The sequence below is a fragment of the Wasmannia auropunctata genome, unplaced genomic scaffold, assembly GCF_000956235.1.
Source record: "Wasmannia auropunctata unplaced genomic scaffold, wasmannia.A_1.0 LD335985.1, whole genome shotgun sequence".
In the NCBI taxonomy this organism is placed as follows: domain Eukaryota; kingdom Metazoa; phylum Arthropoda; class Insecta; order Hymenoptera; family Formicidae; genus Wasmannia; species Wasmannia auropunctata.
Window position 1 is genome coordinate 1,722,663 of NW_012026905.1, and position 22,101 is coordinate 1,744,763.

At 35.4% G+C, this 22,101-nt stretch overlaps 2 protein-coding genes across 5 annotated transcripts in view; one reads left to right on the forward strand and one right to left on the reverse strand.

The window, feature by feature from the left end:
- The window catches only part of LOC105454503 (androgen-induced gene 1 protein-like), a 37,749-nt gene extending 18,845 nt beyond the window's left edge, over positions 1-18,904 (reverse strand). The window contains exons 1-2 of one of the 3 annotated variants that reach the window (XM_011697155.1): positions 18,822-18,904; positions 17,545-17,627 (exon numbers count right to left, since the gene is read on the reverse strand). Coding sequence is in view for 1 of the 3 variants with exons in the window: in XM_011697153.1 (XP_011695455.1) it covers positions 15,284-15,358 (75 nt within the window). In the remaining 2 variants the exon portion in view is untranslated. Of the gene's footprint in view, positions 1-2,832; positions 3,157-15,283; positions 15,690-17,544; positions 17,628-18,821 lie in introns of those variants that run through there. The other 2 variants (XM_011697153.1, XM_011697154.1) reach the window with 2 other exon arrangements.
- On the forward strand, positions 10,013-21,980 carry LOC105454502 (clavesin-2-like). Of its 2 annotated transcripts, none has more exons than XM_011697150.1 (6): positions 10,013-10,101; positions 16,690-16,881; positions 17,626-17,830; positions 18,244-18,367; positions 18,836-19,048; positions 19,489-21,980. In XM_011697150.1, the coding sequence occupies exons 2-6, from the start codon at positions 16,722-16,724 to the stop codon at positions 20,209-20,211; spliced, it is 1,425 nt and encodes a 474-aa protein (XP_011695452.1). In that variant the 5' UTR covers positions 10,013-10,101; positions 16,690-16,721; the 3' UTR covers positions 20,212-21,980. The 2 variants fall into 2 exon arrangements, with proteins under 2 accessions (XP_011695452.1, XP_011695453.1); XM_011697151.1 differs by lacking the exon at positions 10,013-10,101 and adding an exon at positions 11,666-14,765.
- Positions 21,981-22,101: the final 121 nt, after the last annotated feature.

The following is a 22,101-nucleotide window of genomic DNA, read 5'->3' on the forward strand; positions in this document are numbered from 1 at the left end:
TACTACTAGTATTTCGAATAAAATGATTTAATTGAGTTGGTATAATTAATTCTTGATTGAAAAATTGTGATGGTTGACATGAATAAACTATACTTTTCTTTATGCAACTAAAGAATTGTTGAATCAATCATTGGATCAAACAACTATACAAATTTAGTTCGTACAATCGATTTTTTTCTCTGTGTATAACAATTATCATAATTACTAATTATGAACGTCTCGTCGTTCTCTGTCAATGTCGCTTCGCATTCGATGTAATAAAAATCACTCATTGTAGCAGTTTTAGGTCGTAATTTTTATCAAGAGAGAATCCAAAAATTGAAATTAATTATTAATCGTCTATCCAAGTAATATCCCGTCAATAAATTAATTATTAGGATATTGTCGCCATCATTCAAACAATTGAAAGTTGAAATTAAACTTATAATCTTTTAACTTGAGGCGAAAATAGGATTTGTTGTTTGTGACACGCATAAAATCGAGTTCTTCAATCAATTCATTTAGTATTATTAACAATAATAAAATTTGTTATTTTTTTATTGTTAATTTTATTTTACTTTATTTATTAGTGTCGTTATATATTTAATATTCATTAATTATTTAATAAATATTTAATGTCAACGTATGAATTATTTAATATTATCACATAATTATACAATGCATAATTTTAGATAATATTTCAACTAAATAAATATGGATTAAGTATCAGGAAAGACCGTTACATAAAAACAATCGTTGCTTGTTTTTATATTAAAACTGATACAAAGTTTAAAAAAATTTTTTTTTTTACATTAGACTGACATATAATATCTACATACTTCTTGATGCGTACAGCAATTAAGTTAATTATACTGGATATACTCGTATATCCAGTATATCCAGATATGCTCGTATATACTCGTCTGTAACAGACTCAATGTAGGCAATCTATTTAATAAACAGCATTTTATAAAACATTATTCTCACGATATCGAGTTTTTGTTAAAGCCTCCGTTTAATTTGAAATTACTTCGTATAACCAATACAAAATGTTGAATTTTTTATAAAACTACAGTCGTAGACTAAGCCTTGAAAAATATTTTGATCCAAGTAATATGTTTTATGATTGCGACAATACCGGCGGATCGTAGATACGATCTATGTAGAATTACTTTTATTTATGTAATTCTGTAAACACGTATAACACATAAAATAAGCATAAAATTTCCATATAATTTATTCGAAGAAGGTCAACTGCAAACGAACGAATCGCTTCCTATATCCAATTGTTTTTTGAAATCTCAATGGACGTATATAGTAGAGCTGTACATATATTACTTATGGGACAATTTCGTCGCCAAATGTGTTATTTGTTATCTGGCGACGATTATCGCCAGATGGATCGTTTATATATAGATTCATATATAATTGCAAAGAAGGATTTCCAAACGTAAGATTCACTGACGTTACTTCAACGTCATCTTAAAGTCACGTATTATTGAGACCGAGAGAATTAGGTTCTTAGATAACGTTTCGCAATCTATTCTCTGTCTTTCGCGTGCGAGATGATGCAGACGAGTGCTTCTCAGAGCAGTTATTTAACTTCTCAGTTCAACGGTATCTCTCTTCCGTGACTTCCAACGACAAGGAGGAATCACGCGTATATCTTCAATCTCCGCTGCATCGAAATGCGCACAGATGTGATCATATTCTCGCCGTGGGAGAATTTTTCACTGGAGAAATAAATCGGTTGTTGAACCACACGAAATTTTCTATATGCAATACCGAAGACGCGCGCACGCCTACGATGTGACGAGGCGACGGTTTTCCTATTGGAAAACCTTGATTGTAACAATATGATATTATAATCATAAGTAAATTTTTTGAACACCCAACAATTTCTGCCGACTGTTATATAAACGATCTTTGACGGTCAAAGGCACTCATTACACTTAATAACCCTTCATGATAATAAGACGACAAGTGCTTTGTGTTCTCGATTCTCGTCGTACTTAAATGTCAATCGAATTATTTCTTACGACGAGAAGAAGTTTAGAAAGAAACGATATTAACTCACTCGTTGTACATAGATCGTATTAATCATTAATATGTATAACAATGTGAAAACATGAATAAATTAATGAAGTCATATATATATATATACATATATATATATATATATATACAGGCGCGTCGTATCTTAATAAAACTTGGAATATCTATTAAATACAAGGAAAAAAAAATCAATAGAATGAGCAAGCAAATAGATGTCGAGAAATAAAAATGATTAATATATAAATGTTTTATTTAAAGTATTATGTTATATGAAAGTGTTATTTCTAAAGCAAAGCGACGACTTCACATTATTTATGCTGCGTGTTTTTCCGAAATATTTTCGTGCTTGAATTATTATTAATTTTTGTGTACATTTTCTGTACCTACGTAAAGCAGTTCAAATAAGGTCCAAAAAGGCTGAAAAAGAGGCTCGAAACGTTTCCCAGTACTAAATTGGTTATCAATATATTACACTTTTTATTTCTCGACGTCCTATTTGCTCATTCTATTGGCCTTTTCCCCTTGCATCTGTTACTTGAATACGAGTCACTTCACTTACTTATTTTTTATTGAAATATAATATTGTAATTTATATATTCTAATTTTCAACAGAGTCTAATGATATACAAGACAAACAGAAAGATAATAAGAAGCAAGTTGACTCAGCAAAAGTTTTATGTAATCAGTACTGAATTTCTCCTATAAGTGATATTTCGTAAAATATTCAATGACATTGTCGTGAAACAATAAGAAACGTGGCACGCGTTTCCTTATAGACATAATTGCATCTACATTTACCTCGCTTATTACGTCGTCGGCGATAATGACCACTCCCCTGGCGACGCGCGTGTCAAGTCACGGCTGTCGGATGCGCACTGACAATCGAACACCGACCGACTGCCCGCACTGAACCGGCGCTATTAAAACTTCGATAACGTCGATGCGATACGTAGACAGTTATTATCAATGGGATGACGTTGCAAAGTTGCGTCTGATTGTGATTAAGCTCCGGGTCGCGCTAAACATTTCGCGATTATTTTTATCGTTCGCGTTATCGCGACGAGACGATGATGCGCTTACCGCGATCGACGATGCGCGAATGCACCAGCCGCGACGAGAATTACGATTGTTGAGCGCGGGAACTATAGCGCTCGCCGTTCTAACGATTTAGTTCTATCAAGGCTAACGAGAGTTATCTTCTTTCTTTCTTTGGTGGGAGAAGCGCAGACGCGCACTAGCGGAAAAAATTCACGAGACGCGGCGTTAGCGAATGTAAAAGAATGATTTTTGAAAGATCGTCGAGCACTGAGAAGTATTTTTTTTATAGTTAAAACAAATAAAAACTTACAAAAAAGTATATTAACTGTAGCAAATTTTGAAAGACAATAATCGAAATGAAAAATCAGAAAAAAGGACAAAAAGTAAACAAGAGAAGAGAGAGAGAGAGAGAGAGAAAGAGAGAGAATAGGTCCTTTGAAAATAATTTTTGAATGTTTAAATTGTCCATTGAAAAAAAATATAAGAATTATCTGAATTATTTAGAAGGAAAAGATTTTATATTTGCCAAAAGTATAAGCGTGCGATATCACAAAAAAGATTATAATAATCTTGGCTTTACATGTTGAATTATAGCATCCAATTTTCGGTCAATTTTAAATAAAATAACTCATTAAATAAGTATAATATTAATAAATTACACGCAAGCGTTGTATGTCTAAATACTAATTTTTGAATTAAGATAAATTCGAAAAGTAGTATGGAATAATAAGTGTTATTAAAATATATATATATATATATATATATATATATATATCGTGTATACACACACACACACACACACACGATTATCAATGAAAAAGTAACCGAACAATTAGTTATAATATGTAATATAATTTAGTTATTCACAAATAAACGAATTCGTTTCTTTTAAAGACCGTCTTAAAATAGTAGTTATTGCAATTTTAATGAGTGATATGATATAATGATCTTTAAAAAAAAGATCTTTGTACATGTGATATAAGAGTCATGTCGTAAAAAAATTCTTGTACGTTTGATATGAGAGGTCAGTATATCACAGATTGTATGATTCTCTGGATCTCTGCTCCCGGATACAAACAACAGATATTTTTCCATCATACTGCATGATATCGCACAATATCGTATTGGAAAGTGTGAGCACAATCCGTTTACAATTAGTATAATGACTTGCAACTGAAATTAACGAATAAGAGTCGCTAATTGTAAGACTCTCGTATAGATTATACTTGCGTATTTAAAAAAATAAATCAGCATACTTGTTTGCAAGAGATAAAAATTTTTGCAAGGAAAAGTAAAAAATATTTGAGTATTCTATATAATCTGAAAGATTTTTTTATCATACTGCGTGGAAATTTTGCGTAATATAAAGAAAAATCTTTGATGATTCGTTAGTCTCCGTAAATTATTTACAAATATTTCTATAATCTTCGGGGAGAAAATATTTATAATAATAGATATTATAATAAATTATTATATATCACAATATATACCCAGATAGCACATCGATTTGAAAAAAATCTCAGTCATATGTCATCAATTTTAAGTTCATTTTCAGATGCAAAAAGAATTCTTTTTCTAAAAATTCTGAAGATTATTACACCTAAAAATTAATTCAGAATTCATGATGACGTCATCAATTCTGTCATCAATTTAGTCATATGTACATATGACTAAAATATGACTAATATACAAATGAATTGTTTTTGAACTCTGTGTGCTATCTAAGTAAGTATATCTATTTATATAAGTTATTACGTCTACGAATATTTATAAATTATTATCTATGAATAATTACAAGTTATAATATTTATAGCTAGTAAGTTATAATATTTATGAGTTATTATATATATATAATATATAAAATACATAAAATACTATAAAAGTGAAACCGTATAATAAAAAGTGTAGAGCATATTATATAATCAGTCCCGGTATATTTACAATTAGTTTTGATCAAATAGATGTTTGTAAAACATTTAAACATATATTTATATGATTGATAAGCTCGATCTTCTTATATATTTCAGAAATGTTTTTATGCAAAGTTACGTGTAGTGTTTCGGACGATATCGAGACTGGTCTCGGTCTCGGTCTCGTCTCGACATCGAGATCGAGATCGAGACCGTAACCGAGACTTTGTTTTCAAATCGAGACCGAGTTCAAATCGAAACTATTACGCCGAGAGTCTCGACGAGACCGAGAATTTCGGCCAGTCTCGTCGAGATTTTCGATTTTTAAGGACATTTTGTTTCTTAACTTTTGCAACGTTCTGCACTCGTAGATGGTTCGAGATCAAAACTTTCCATCTTACTTGTTTTTAATTGGAATTCAAGATTGCGATATTCGTACGCAATGTTTTCTGACCAAGGACTGATTCACTGATCACAAACTGAGCCTTCTTACGAAAGACACTGTGGTGATTGAACAAATGACTGACAAATCACCGACAGTCGTCTGAGTCGTCGGTGTCGTTGCGTTCTTTTTTCTTTCATTAAAAAGCTGCGCAACGATACCGACAACCATGTCGTCCGCGAACGTTGGTTGTTTTATCGTTTATTTGTTCTGTAGTAAAAATTTGCAACAAAACATGTAAATGTTTAAAAATGGTCGAGACCAACGAGACTCTCGATCGAGACCGAGACCGAGTCCGAGACCAAGTAGTCTCGTCTCGTCGAGACGAGATCGAAACACTAGTTACGTGCAAAAATGTTCAAATAAAAAATTAACATAAATGCAATGATTTAAGTAGAGAGTAAATGTTTGCAAATGTAATACTCTTTGTGGATAAATACTATCGAACTTACGAAAAAATTGTTGAAAATAATTAGAAAATCATTCAAATCCTCAATATTATACACTATTCGTTCTGATAGTTTTTTCATTAATACAATAGTATTTTTCTATAAAGAACGGATTAAATTAAAATTATTAGGCTCTAACAAATTCGATTCTTCTTTTTGGACACTTTCGATACTTTAACTTAACTAACAATTACATATGTCAAATTATATATATATATATATATTTTAGACATTTTGTTAAAATTCTGGTGATAATGTCATAGAAATATGAAGTAAAATCATAGTCAATCGATAATTAGCTTTGTATAATTTTAGGCTGTCCAGAAATAAAATATAAATAGTCATCTATGCGTAAAGGCCATATGTAATCGACTTATCACATCGGACTTTATCAGAAATAATACAGTCAAATCTTAAATAAATTATAATTTCATCTCACTAATACATTGAATTAGATGTAAATATATGTAAATTGAATTATAACTTACATGTATATAAGTGTCTGTATCGAAAATACTATAAACCAATCGAAATGTAATGATCTTGTGAGAGATTGTTTAATTAGTTTAGTATGTACTATCCATGTGCATGTCTTAATTATAAGAGAAAGAAGCATTTAGTTTTTCTAAACAAATGAGTATAAGTATAATGGGTCGAAGAATTTATGGTTAATTGTTGCAAATTTAAGCTTTGTTTCTATTTGTGAAAATAAATAATTTCCAATATAATATTTGTTTATAAAATATTACGTGGCCAAATATAAGTATTTGAAATTAAACGCGTAATATGTATAATTTTCGATCGCGTCTCTGTCGAAATCGAAAAATTCCGTTTAAATTACTATGTTGTCCATAAGTTTCTTTGAACGTGGAACAGTTTTAGTTTTTGCATAGAAATTTTGTTTATAAAATATTACGTGGCCAAATATAAGTATTTGAAATTAAACGCATCTAAAAGAAAAGATTCAAGTTTCGACAGTACGCTATACTATAATTATAGCATATAAATAAATATACAAAAGCCAAGTGTTTTCGGATTTTATTATACGAGTTATCCACGAGTAAAATTTCATAATATTTTTTCTCAGTTATTCGAAACGATATGCCTGATGATTTTGATATCGCTCGCGGTAGGCTCATAAAATATTAATTGGATAACTGAATAAATTTTCACAATTAAACGTATCTCATACATTTTAAAGATTATTTTGACCTTTTTATTTTTACTGTATTTAATTTACATCCCACATGTCCGCGAAGAAAAAATTGTTATACATTTTTGTTACATTCTTAAATACCTTTTTTTCTAAAACTTTTACTATATAGGGTGTTCTCGGTTAAATTACCAAAATTAAAATATAAACTTAGGACTTCAATACAAACAAAATTCTCCTCTGAAAGTTTACTTGCAACTGCTTCGTTTAAGAGATATTGATTTCTTAAGTCAAACTACATAGGAATGAATAATGTAGAAATAATCTACATTTATTCTCTTTATTGTCTTACAATCAAAATGTAATTATGAAATGTACTGTTCAAAATGATAGCCTCCAGCCCTGAGACAAGCATTTATCGATAAGAGAACGAGTGGCTCTGACTGATGCGTCTGTAATTTCATCGCCCCCTTCGCACGCTTATCCTCCGTTGATTAATGATTGAAGATCATTAACAAGCACTTTATACTACTATTTGCTTCAGTGTATCCCATATAAAAAAAAATCAAGAGATATTTCAGTTTATTCATTCCTATTAGTTCTGTAACTTAAGAAGTCAATATCTCAAAACGTTTGAGAGTATGTAAACTTCAAAGCAAAATTTTTGTTTTGAGGTCCTAAATTCTAAATTCGTATTTTAAATTTGGCGTTGGTATAACCCGGGAACATCTTGTATAATGTAAAAACGCATTTAAATAAAAAAAACCTTAATTTAACAAAGTTTTTAATATAAGATTTTGAAAAATTTTAAAGAATTTTTTCGTCATTATTTCGTAATTTTAAATTTTTATCCTTTGATAAAGAGACAGACAAAGATCCCGAAATCTGTATAAATAATCCGTAATAAAAAATTTGATGACTTAGTAGATTGAATATTCATATAGCAATCATTTTGGGCGCGTCCAAACCGACAAAGGAATTTATAATCCGTTCGCTGAATGATTGAATACGTTGATTGGTTTTTACGTATAGATTCGATCACAATCATATTCGATCGCTCGGCTAGCAGACTGTAGCAGTTTCATCAGTTTTAACTTGAACGCGGTCAGATATAAGTATTATTGAAACAGTCGATAATGTTAAAACATATACAGTAAATACTTAGTCGGCAATGAAGTTTCTTGGCAAAATACAACAAAGTACAGAGTCTGACATTATTAACAGAGAAGAGAAATATTGAAATATATGTATTTTCAAAGAAAAGCAATTTAAAACTTCGTTGTTTTTTCCACAGCATTGCATTGTTTTTCATTTAATTAATTAATTATAATTCTCCAAAACAACGCAAAAAAAGACAATTTTAATTTTATGATATCTAAATAATTTTGCGAAGTGATAAAATCAAACGAATAAATAAATCTCTTTAAAAGAGGATAATTCTATTCCCGAGAAACCATCACTTTTGAAAAACTTGGTGAACAGAATTTACAAAAACATCTTACAAACGATTTAAAAAATTATTGATTAATATTAGTTAAACGGAAAGGAGTAATAAAGGATAACAAAGTAAATGCAGCGGGGTTATAAAGAGACTAAACAGCTATTAAGGATACATACCAAAATATCGCGAGTATACAATAAACAAGCTTATCCTAAATAAGAGACGAATCAAGATTTAACGAGTTACACGGAATAATACAACGCCCTATATTAATGATTAATGTTACAAATCCTACGTCAATTATTATAGTTTATTATAGTTTTATAGTGCTTCGTATAGCTTATTTCAATTGTCGTACAATTATTCAATTGACGACTGTGTTTTACATGGATTAACATAATTCCATGTGACTGACACAGGTAAGTACAATACAGATGGCAATCGCGGTTAATGTTTGAAGACGATAATGCTCTTTTATTGATTCGCCAAGCCGCGTGGACAGGCAATTACTTTTGATTCGTACAACCGACTTCGTTCTAGTCACGGCCCTGAACCAGCACGGTCAATCTGTCATTGTATTCATCGAGCGGCGACTTTCAGTCGTGTCGACCGGCCGTGTCGCGTCCTCTGGACGTTTCGAATCGCCGGCATTGATGCCAAACTCGATTTTTCACGCATGCGTGGTAGTGCGTCTAGCGGTCACGTGACTGTCAGTAGCGACATATTCAACCGAGAGGTTGGTGGAGAGGTCATCATTCTGACAATCAATACTTTGAAAAAGAATGAAATATGAAACAAGTAATATGAATATTTTTAAATTATCTTCAAGTTCAGTTGACTGAATAATTTAGAGATGCTTGTGATAAGAAATTTATTAAATTACTCCGCTTGCTATATTGATGTATCGCGGAAACACCTGCAGCTATAGCATTTGTTGTTGCAAGAACAATCCCAGTATTCCACAACAAATAGAATATTATGTAAGTGTAATTGCTCAATTCTATAAATTGCACTTGTTCTCATTTAATTTTCTTTAAAGAGCTTAAAAAGTTTAACAGAAAATACGACAGATATAGTAAGAAAAGATACGGCCGAAGTAAAGGAAAAATTAATTCTAAACTTCTCATCTAACTAATTGTATACTAAAGCTTGAGTTTGTCGCGGTAAGTCACGTGGCCCAGCCAGAGTGGCGGGGATGATCGGGTGGTGGGAAAAATCCTTCTACCTGGGCATCGCGCCGGCTTTCGCGGCGGACGTTTCGAGCGGCGCGGCGTTTCCTCGACGGTTGACGCGCACGTATAGCGGTTAAATCGGCACGCGCGGCATATCCGCGGAACGCGACGCGGGAATTCCCGACGGCGATGCGCCAGCAATAATCGCCGGGCCGCGAGCAATCTCCGCGACCGAACGTGCACCGCGTTCCCGCGGTGATTCCCGGTTCTCCTGTGCTCCTGACGATCCACCGAAACCGCCTGCTCGTTCTGACGAACTATACAGCGTGTAATGTGAAGTGAGAAAGTCTTGCGAAAGTTTCTCTGACGAATCTGTAGTGTGTGTTAAGTTTCGCTGTGTTGATTTTCGTCTCATCGATATAATCTTGATGACCTTCCGCTGCATGAACTTCAATTAAATATGTATGTCTTGTGTGTATAAATATAAATGTACAGATATATATATATATATAATTAAAAGAGAGAGAAGAGTGATTAAATACGAAAATTTCTGCATAAAAGTTGACAATTGATATTTACTTCTCTGTATTATACTACTTTATATAGTTACAATTTTTGTATTTGGTCACACTTTTCTCAGGTAGCACGTGTTGGTTCATATACGTTTCACATTTTCTTAAACAATAGATAGATTGCAAGGAATTATTCCGCAACGAGTAGAATATATATTATATAAATAATATAATTGCACAATTCTATAATTTACAATTGTTTGTATTTAATTTGATCTTAAACGTGTCTAATGTTTTATAAGCCATTTAAAAAACGTATGTTAACATGTGCTACTTATTAGGTTCTGATATCAGATATTATTAACGTCAAAGTATCACAATACTTCCGGTAAATATTTCAATGACTGTTTTTTTCGGACCATCCGACATTGGCCATCGTTTGTCGGCGGTAATTCAAGGTTACAACTTTTTATTCTGAAACTGCTTGAAATTGCCATCTGGTATAGCTATAATAAAATTTGTACTAGCACTCCTGGAAATTTTTATAATATAATGCTGTCATAAAATTTACATTATATCGCAATGCGCGGTTAGGCGTGTTGCAATCAAGCACAATTGGTGAAAGTGCACTGCACGGAGACGTATAAGTATACAGCCGTAATGTTGTAAAAGGTTAGCGAATCTATCGTGCAAGGAAGAAATAATATACCGTGTGAGGTTTGCAGATACATATTATAAGAGTGACGTGTTTGTCGGTTTTTTTTTTTACGAGAACTTTTCATACACATTCGCACACGCTCGTTCTGGAAACCTTGTGCCATATGAAAGGATCTTGTTTTAGATATTTGTCCTTTTTTCTAGACGTTTTTTTTTAAGACGCAATATCACTCGTGGTAAAGCCAGATACTCATATGAAACATACATACATATAAAGAGTAACTAGATGCGATGTAAACCGACGCGGAAATCGATCGGCCCCCATTATCAGGCTTTATAGTGCCAGTTACGTGAGTAATATTGTCGTTTTATCGGGTTTCGTTTAGGGCCCTCTTTAGGGCGATAACGCGGTTTGTGCAAAACGCGGCGCAGAATATTGGCACTGCCTCTGGCATTTCGGATGCTTAATTTACAATTAGATATGAAAAAAGAGATACTTAAAGCTACAATATAGATGATATATGTTGTTCGATTTGCTTACATTCAAATTCGACAGATTTTACAATGCATTTACAATTTTTTTTCAAAATACTTATATCAGATAAAATTTAAAATAATCTTTACGTAATAATTTCTCTCTGTTTAGTAAATATTCAATTATTTTTATAACTGACATTTTTTTCTCTCGCAAGAGTTCTAATAATCCCCTTAGAGATTGGAGAAAATTTTTAGAGATCTACTATTCTTTTTTACTTAATAATATATTTAATAAATATAACTTATAAATAAATTTAGTAAATAATGTTAATAATAATGTAATTGTGTATATCGTTTATTTTCTTACATTTTATTAATGATGTAACAATTTATAATTAAACTTTTTAATTGAATTTAAAAAATTTTTGTATTTTTTAAATATTTTTGAAATGATCCAATCTTATAAAATCCCGTCTAAGTGTTTCAAATGATGGATTGCGTAGATTGCAGGATTTTTTATATATTAATTATTAGACTTGTAATGTACGAATGGTAGAATGCGCCAGTGGAGGAAACAGTCAACTCCTTATTGCTGCCATACGGCGTTTTTACCGTTATACATTACGCAACTTCTTCCTCGCGCACAGACGTGTGATATGCATGTACATACAACTGCACCGTCACGCGTCGCACGAACGAATACGAAAGCGGGTTTCAGAACAAAGAATCCGAACGACTTCCGCGCAGAAGAAGAACGTTTGCAAAATCGCTACACTGCAGATGCCTCGGTGAAGTCCGGAAAATTCTGTCTAGCCGTTTTTATTCATGTTTTGCGAGTACAGTTGTCGCTCTTCGGCTCGTGTATGGAATTACCAAATCAACCGACAAGAGTTATCGGGAAGGTCGTTACGTTTATCTATATTATATTTATGCATCTTTTTGCCTTGCTGTTTACGACATTTTACATAATTACACGCGGACTCTACATTATTTACATTTTCCCAATAATATCTCTACAAGCGGTTTGATGGTATACTGATGATTGTGAGAAGAGTCGAGATTTTGCAACTGGCGACTGGCGCACAAGTTGAGTCATGCATATACTTGAATACATACCACGTACGTATCGCGTGCCTATAGATAGACGCCAATAATGAAGTCTTTAGTTTTGAAGCAACGCGAGAAACATGCTTAATTTTTTGTACCTCTCTCAATCCAATTCCACAATTTTACGCCAGCATTTTCGCTATTTCCAAATTGAGCAATCTGGATGATAGTTATTAATTTATTTTCAAGTATATGAAGAGAAGCGCACGCAAAATTATTTGTTTTTTGTGTACTTTGATGTCGCAACGCTACCGCGTCATTTGATAAATTACTTGCATGCAGATTTACTCCGAAAATGAGAAATATGCTTGATTTTTAATAAACTTCCTAATGAAATTTTACAATTTTACGTTCGCTAATTCAAAATCTAGAGGCATGATATTTATTAATTTATTTTTAAATGCATAAATAAAATCGCACGTAAAATTGTACCATTTTTATGCAGTTTAGCGTCACGGTGCGACCGCGTCGCTTGATTTAAAAGGGAATATAAAAACTATTTGATATGTATAATAACTACGTGCGCTGCTCATGAAGCAGCGCGAGAAACATGTTTAATTTTTAATGAAATTCCTGATCGAATTACACAATTTTACTTTACTCGCTATTTCAAAACTCAAAAAAGAGAGATGGTAATCATGAATGTATTTTGTGTACTAACAGAAGCGCGCGCGCAAAATTTTAATATAAACTCATCTGCTTGAAAGATTTAGATTAACGCCATGGATTACGATGTGATCGTTCAACTGTTAGTCGAGAATACAATTAAAGCAGTGTAAGAATGAAGCGCAAAGTATATTTGTATCACGATAGCGAAGCGGTTTTAGATTTAAGAACGTTAGCTTGCGTTACGCGGCGTAATCTACTTTGCGCTCCTTATCCGCATTGCATTGCACATTGCGCAACGCGTATCGTTAGTGCGCAAAGGAATAACATATGCAAATGAATAACATATGCAAAGGAATGCGCGCATCGTACAGTTGGCGAATGGCGAAAAGCTAAAGCGTCAAGCTTCTGCGTTTCTGGAGCGGAGACACGGTGCATTGTTATCTTTTTCGCGCGCTATTGTACTGCGATGAATGTTTCACGATGGACATCTGGTAATTTTCTGCGCGCCTGCCGATCGATCGGACGCTGCTAATGACGTGTTATTTTTGCAACGAATGCAGCATGCAAATTTTTATGCGCATGCAATATTTTATGCACTACGTAGAATAAGCGAATTCGGAAGAATTCGGAAACGCATGAATTTATTTTTCATAAAAGAAGAGAAGTCGTCTCTGTATTCAATATTTAATAATATACTTTATCGACTCCTATTTTTATCCATCAGTCATCACTGTTCGCATATGATTCGAAAATTCGTTTCAGTAATTATTATTTCAGTAATTAAGATAATCTTGTGATACAGAATTATTCGCATACAATCTGCGTCCCTCTCCAAAATAATTTAGGTATATAATATCTGACAATGAATTATATACGCATATATGAATAATTTAGATATAAATTATTTTGAATAAGTCTAAGTATAAATCTTTACACACACATACACGTATAAAAGATAACTATTGATCATTCAGACAATATTTTATACACATATCTCCGCTTACTAATTCATCTTCGAAATATATCCCAAAAATTGTTTCCTGTAATAAATATTTTTACAAAAAAAAGCGAAAAACTTGCATCCTGAAGAAATATCATTATTTTAGAATCCTAGAGATGAGTTTTGCGAGAGTCGATTCGCGTGGCTAAGTACATACACGTACATACACATAGCCTCAGACCACCCACTCGTGTCGCCCTGACGACGTTTCTTCGCTCGTCGATAATCACGGCGCCAGCCGTGCGCCAGCCACCACGCGATATCGCTCGTGTGGTGGACCGTGGACGATCTTTCGGGTCATCTTTCATTTTTCGGGACGAGAAACTACAATAGCGGGGGTGCAAGAAAAAATACGGAGCGGTGAGTCAGCGGCAAGTTAGGTATTGGTAACCGGCTTTCCTCTCTCTTTCGCTATCTCTCTCTCTCTCTCTCTCTCTATCTCTGTCCCGTTCGCGAACTCTTTCCGTTCCGTTTCTTTTTTCCTCTCTCGCACCGTATAATCCCGTTGTGGTTATTATCCCTCGCTCTCCGTCTCGTGTTTCTCAACGCTCTGACACTTTCGAACGAATCGACGCCGCCGCGGCCGCCGCGCGCGAGTCCAGGTAACTCTTCATTGCGCGCACAGTTCGCTCGGGCGCGCAGGTGCACTGCCTGATTTCGTCCTCGCGTCGTGTTCGTCACCGCGACGCTTCCCGATTAGGAGCGCACAGAGAGTCATCTCTGCTCCTTCCGGGACTTGTGCATAAGAGGCTGTCCGATACACTGTGAGTATTGGTGTACTTTGCGCCTTTTCTTCTATCTTCTACGTCAACTTTTCTTCCCGCATTCGCTAAAGCCTTTGTGTCCATTGCGTTCTCTCGTAATCTTTCTTAACTATTCAAGACTGCTGCAATTACACGTGCTGTAATTACTTGTATTTTTCTTCTTCTTTCGTCGTCGCTTTCAATTTGCACGCCGGTATACGCATGACTTCTATACCGCCGTTGCCGTCGCAATAATTATCGGTTCGGTAAACTTCACGCGGAGTGACGGAAATAAATCTGACGTAACGGTATGAATTAGACACGTTTGCGCAGTCCAGTTTTTGCTTTTCGTTACATTTATATTTATCTTCTCGATCAGGCATCTATTAATCGAACATAATTAACGTAATTTATATATGGAAATAGTTTGGTCTTGTATGGTAATATTTTTGCAATTGATACATCAAGGATTCTGCGCTGCGATAGGAAGACCGCAGGATATCGCGGGTAAAAATTTTTTGATGATTTATTTGACTCACCAGACCTGAATACCGTTTCTGACACCGCCGAATCCTTGACTCGCCGGTCGGGATATCAATCGTTCTCAGTTTCATTCATCACATTCGCGGCTTATCTCTGGAATCTCGTCCATTTATCGCGCTGCCTCGTTAGCGTCAATGACAATTAAAAATCGCGTGCAGTTTGTTTTATAAACTCAAATCAAATCTTCCACCGCCCGATACGAGGGAACACGAACGTTCTCAGCTTCGTTCTCCGACTCGAGTGTCGCGACCGCGATATCTCGACAAATGATCTGATTTCTGCGCAATGTCATACAATCCCAAGGCAATCGATTCGACCGTACGTCGCCGTGTTGCACGGCCGCTTGGAAAGCCGTATTAAGGGATCGCAAATCGATCGATCGTCCGTCCGTTGCGAAGGTCGTTGCGAGACTTTCGCGAAATAATTGCCCCGAACCGGTCGAAGGTACGCTCGCATGACGCGCTTCACACAAGGACGGCTCTCCGTGAATCATCCTTGGGGCAACGCGCTTCGCGAGGCAGTCGCTATCAGCGCGATGGAAAATGCGAGATGTAATTCCCCGAATCGAGTCTCACGCTGTTTATTTCACGCTATTTTCGCCTTCACCTAGATGTTCCTCGGATTCGATTTGTTCTCCAGTTAAAGTAACGCGCGAGTCGCCCGAGCGTTTTATGTCGCATCGTCTTCCGAGCGTCGGGCAGGCGCGATCGCGAATTATCGCTTAATTCGAGCGAACTACGCTTCGCCAGATAAATCGCGTTATTTGTCCAATGGGAGCGGCTCCTAGGTACACAAGCCACTTCGCGAATCAGCCATCGGACATTACACACATCCTCTTTGTTGCCCGGTGTGCAGTCGTGCTTGAACGCAACGCGCCGCGTATGATTCAGAGCGCGTCGCGCTTTTACAAGCGAACACGTTTCTCCTCCTGTCGTCGCTCGAACGTGCGTTCTCGTGTTGATAATCAAAAAAATGAAATCACACCGTCTCCAGATATCACCTATATATAGGTGACAATTAATGATTCGGAAATAAAAACTGATTATCCCGTTTATGTTTCAACATATGTTTCTGCGCGTGTATTTTTTCAAGGAAATTGAACCCCGTCTTTTCGTGTTTTTTTGGCGATTGTGCTCGCCTCGAATTTATTTTGTTATTTAAACTCTAACGATTAAATTAAATTCAACAGAATTAACATACGCTTTTAGATTTACATTCGCAATCACAAATCTTTTATGTATGAATTCTCGCAAATGAGAGACTCGTCAAATTTCTCTTGAATCAATCTTGAGTTAAATGCTTCGAGAATGTCAAAAATCGATATTATATTAGGAAAATATCATTGTCCATTTTGAAATAAAATTTGTGACGAAGTAATGTTTTATTTATCGTAATGTTTCAGATCACTGACGCGTGTCCGAAAAAGAGAGCAAAATGGCCGAGTACTGCGAATATATGTGGTGCGATCCCGCTCGAGGTCGTAGCAGCGGTTTGGTCCGTAGCATTTACGAAGAAGGCGGCAGGTTCGATAAACGCGATAAGAAACTGGCTATTAAGATTGTCAGGTCTATACTTCGGCAAATGCCGGATGTAGGTAAGAAATGGAATTGTGTCCTCCAAATAAAACGTGCGACTACCGAGAAATCAAAATTTATCGCATCCGTGCAAAGACATAGAGAATATAATTTTAACGTTTACACAAATCTGTGTAACTTCATTTGGCGTTAAATCTGGTAATTTTTAAGAGAAATTTGACTGTACAATTTTTCTTTCAAAAATCTTTTCTATTATCAAAAATTTTCCGACGAAATGATTTATTATAATGCGGATTTCTTTGTCTTATTAATAATTTAAACAGAATATTTAAAATGCTGATGTAAAGTAAAATAATTTTTATTTTACATTTAATTTTATATTTAAAATCGTCTTAAGTCTAGTTAAGCGGGCTTAACATTTTATTTAATAATTGTACAATTTCCCGAGATTGTACTTACGACTTTAAATACTTAAGATCGGATTACGAGTACCGCTCTGAACGACTTTTATAACGATAAAACGAACGAGAGATACAATATAAAAATCCGTCTATTCTATTACAGCTATATTTCTACAGCTGTTTGAATAGAAGTTAGTGATCCTTTATTTAATTGCGTATAAACGCGCGAAAGATAAACGTCATCGATATAAGACCATTAAGGAGGAATATTAGTATGTTGGGCCCGTGCTGCGTGCGTACGCACTTCCGGGGAATACTCACATTCGAATTGCTTCCGGTCGCTCACGGCATTCGCACGGGTAGCATCGCAATGACGAACGGCCTCCGTCCTGTTGTTTCCAGACCTAGAGCATTGCACGGATGAGTATATCACGCGCTTCCTGCTGGCACGGAAGTACCGCACCGAGCAGGCGGCGGCCCTGATAGCCGCTTATCAGGCGCAAATAACGCACCGCCAGGATATCTTCGGCAATCTCACCGCCCGGGACCCGGCGTTGCAGCGCGCGCTTCGCGCGGGCATACCGGGTGTCCTGCCCGCGCGTGACAGGTACGCGAACAATGAATTGCTTCTGCGGCAAGTTAGTTTGTGACATACAGTCCTGTTAATTTATTCTTAACCCTTCCGCCGCTGTCGGGCACGCGCAGCGTACGTGCCGGAAAATGCGTGACTAACGAAGCTTCGTTTCGTGCATAAATATTTTACCCTTATATTAAATTAATATAAGGGTATATATATATATTTTTTTACGAGAACGAAAAAATGATCTCTTGATCTATTTAATCTTGAGTTATTTAATATCTAAATATCTTTGTTGATTTGAATTTTTTGAGAAGGAAAACGAAAATCTTATTTTTCTTAATTGTCGTTAACATAATCTGGATGCAACGAAAGTTTCTTTGTGATAGTTAATTATCTTATAATTTATTGTTTTTTTTTTGTTTTGTCATAAATCTATATAGGAAAGGCAGATGCGTGCTGGTTATTTTAGCGTCGCAGTGGGATCCTATTGCCGTGCCCGCATTGTCTGTTCAACGAGCGATCTTCTTAGTTCTGGAAATACTTATTCAAGATCCTCGAAATCAGGTGCAACACTCACCATTTATTAATTGATCGCCTAAATTAATTGATCCTACGAAATTGACTATTATCGCATTATTATATAAAGCGACCTTTGTTATGATTTTAAAGCAACGAATTTTTTAAGAGCTTATTTTATTTGAAAACTGTCGATGTCTCCCTTATTCTCGATATAGAGCCAAATTATAGAAAAATAATAATCACGAGTAAAAAGCAATTTAAGTTCAATGTTATAAAATATTAGATGTAATATGAAAATGTAAGTTTAATATTAATATATAAAAATATAGGTTTCGGGTTTCACAGCTCAATGATAACGTATCCTAACCTCCATTTTGGATTCAGACTAGCAGCTAGTACCGTTTCATTCAACTAAATGTAGACGACCAGTCTAGACTAGGCGCCCACTGCCACGCCGGCATTATTACATCTCGCCCGAACGCTTGACGATGACCTATACCTTTTTTTTTTCAGCAATCCGGTTTCGTCGCCGTGGTAGACTGGAGCGGATTCTCATTGCGGCAGGGCGGCGCACTTGGGGCAGCGGCTCTGCGAAACCTAATAGCTGCCTTGCGTGGGCGATTCCCCGCCCGATTCAAGGCGATACACTTCCTCTCGGCGCCGTTCTATGTCCAGGCGACTCTAGCTCTGGTGAAGCCATTTTTGGACGAGAAAACACGGAATAAGGTGAGGCATGTGTGCAGAATAAAAATTTCTGAAATATATTATTAATTATTATAAATCGATGCGCTTCAGTGCGCGCGACGAAAGATCTAACTGTAAAATTTTACTGGCACTTATCGTAACAAAAATTTATTATTTATATATCTGCGTGGAAACATAGCGGATCAACTGGCTTGGCTCAATTCAGCTATTCGATTTGCTCTGTCCAGTTTAATTTTTATCATACCAGGAGATATTACGCGACGCGCGCATAATCGATTCCTGTTACCCGCGTGCAACGTAATCTGCAAGAAAAACATAGAGCGAGATGAGTGTCTCGGTAAATCGGTACCTTCGGGGGAAATATGCATAAATGGCTGCAAATTATTGTTTAGACTCATTACTGCAGATGCAGCGCCGAGCGCAAAAAAAAAGATCGTTATCTCGTTTCTCTCTCCTCGCAGATTCATCTGCACGGTAACAATCTCAGCACGCTTCACGATCATCTGCCGACGGACATCCTGCCGGCGGAGCTCGGTGGAACGGGACCAGCCTTCAACCCGGGACTGTGGGCCGAGCCGGTCATCCACTCGGCGATGAAAGAGGCCGAGCTCGCCGCCGCCAAAAAGGGAAAAGAGCGTCATCGCGTCGACGCGCAAGAACCGGCCAGCCTTCGGGACGGATCGGAAGCCGCGAACGGAAATCGTCGGGGGAGCGACGGCTCGGACGTCTCGGCGAACACGGACAAAACGTCGTTGAACAACTCCGACGATCCCGCGAGGCCCTCTTCCGCGGGCAGGGCGACGCAGATGGACGTAGAGCTGAATGTAATAAATAAGCAGTCGAACAAACAAAACGAGACGACGGGATTTGCGACGAGAAACGTCGAGGGTAACGTTAATAACGTTAAGGAACAATTACACGAAGAAACATCGAACGGAAACGTGGACGTGACGCGTCGTCGTTCCGACGATAGAACGGATCAGGCCAGGGACGCGGCGAATGACTCGGCGCTCCTCGACGCGGACAACAACTTGACCGAGTTCAAGATGATCTCCGGCAGCAGGTCGCGCAGCGAGAGTAGCAAGGACAACTCGCTGGACAACAGATTGGAGGGGAAGGCTCTCATCGTCGCCAACGGCAACAGCGAAACGCCGTCGGAAGAAACGACTCTCATAGCGTCGTAACGTCGATCTCCGTAGAGCTACTTGTATAACGCTTGCTGACAGAAATCCGTCTCTTCCTGCTGAACGAGGAAGTTAACTCTTTTCTTTTTTTTTCTTTTTTACAAGCGATGTTGAATCTGTGGATAACGGTTCATATATAGTCTCGGGATATCGTAATTTTATCGATGATAGCGACAGATTTTTTTCGTAGATTATTTCTTAGATTATAATTAGGGTTCGGTGCTTTTCTGGTTGCGGATTTCCGCCTTCTTGGGATATATAAAACCAGGAAGTGAAATTTTTATATTGATCTTAAAATACCATTAGAAGTGAGTATTACAAGCGCACTGCAGAAAAGTCCTTGAACGTTCTTTTTTTTATCCTTAAATGGTACTTATAAAACGTGCAAAAATATTAAATTCGCGTTGAAGCTTACAAGAAGGGACACGACATATTTTGCTTCTATAGAGTTATGATCCTTGCATTAGGCACGTTTAATTTTACAATTATGACATTGAGTTGAAACTGTGATACCTGTTTTACAAATTATATATAGATAGCTCTTTTTAAAACGATCTAATTAATGTCAAGGGCTGTTCATGATCATTCTTACACATATTTTTAGCACAGGATTCAGGTATGTTTTGAAATTTGTAATGATCGATTGGCAAAATGTCTTTTAAACTGCAGTTATGAGAGTTGAAGAACGAATGAGCATAAGAGGTTTCATGAAATACACAAATATCATGTACATTTACAAATAGTGCAGTCTTATCGAGATTCGTACTTCGTACTTCATTAGGAGTAAAATCAATATTTTCAATATAATCTATATTTTTTCAAATGGCTTACATATAGCTTTAGTTCGTACATAGCTTTTGATATCTACGAACTAAAATACGTTTTTCTCAGCTTATTATAAGCTGTATTTTAAGCCATATACTGACGTTAAATACATGTTCTTTTAACGACTATTTGTCTCATCAATAAATTTTTTGCTTATCTGCATTTTATACATATCACATCACCGCAAGAAAAGCAACAATCAAGTAAAAATCAAATTTTTGGAATTATTATTTTTCGTATTATGTGCAGATTGTGTTCTGTATATATTGGTCTTCAATCAGGAAAATGATTCAAGTTAAATTCAAATACTTTCTAAAGTAAAATGACACAAGAAAAAAATGATATAAATCAAAATAGGAATAGTTTTTAGGGACAATTTAACACTAACAACATTAATACGTATTTCTAAAGAACTTGAAACAAACAATATGTGTGATTAGCTCTAAATTAATTTATATTTAATATTGTGTAATGAAAAATTTAAAAAAATACACAATTTTCTTTCCTGTTTTCTGAACAATTTTATATTTATAACTTGTGCCACTTTTCTTGCGGGCGTGCGATATATATATATAACTTATTTATGATGAAGACAAATTGGAAAATTCGTAGAACTCTAAGACGTGATTCATTATGCACTATGTCTAAATGTATGACAATTTTTACGTTGTGATAATTATTATATATTTAGGTTAAAAATATATATTTTAAACGCGACAATTTATAATCCACACTTCTTTCATTTATGTTATACTGATTATTATAAAAGTATTTAATTAATTAAGCTATAAAATTATTTTACTTTATGGAGAAACGTCTATATATTAATAAAATATTTTACGTTAATCACCATGTCAGTAATATTGAAAAAAAAGAACATCGGATACGAGGAGGATGTAATTGTGATGAAATAATATAATAAAAATTTATTTCGATAGATAAAATATATGTATAAATTCTCAACATCAATACATGTCTTAAATAACGTCGAATATGTTATCACATATTACCAGAAGCACCCTGCTACCATTTTATTTCACGTACATCACGTATGAAAATAGAAAA

Excerpts from the sequence above, each read along its gene's own strand:
- LOC105454502 (XM_011697150.1), top strand. The coding sequence starts at position 16,722 with ATGGCCGAGTACTGCGAATATATGTGGTGCGATCCCGCTCGAGGTCGT. Across the intron at positions 18,368-18,835 it reads TTCAAGATCCTCGAAATCAG|CAATCCGGTTTCGTCGCCGT; the intron begins GTGCAACACTCA and ends TTTTTTTTTCAG. Across the intron at positions 19,049-19,488 it reads ACGAGAAAACACGGAATAAG|ATTCATCTGCACGGTAACAA; the intron begins GTGAGGCATGTG and ends CTCTCCTCGCAG.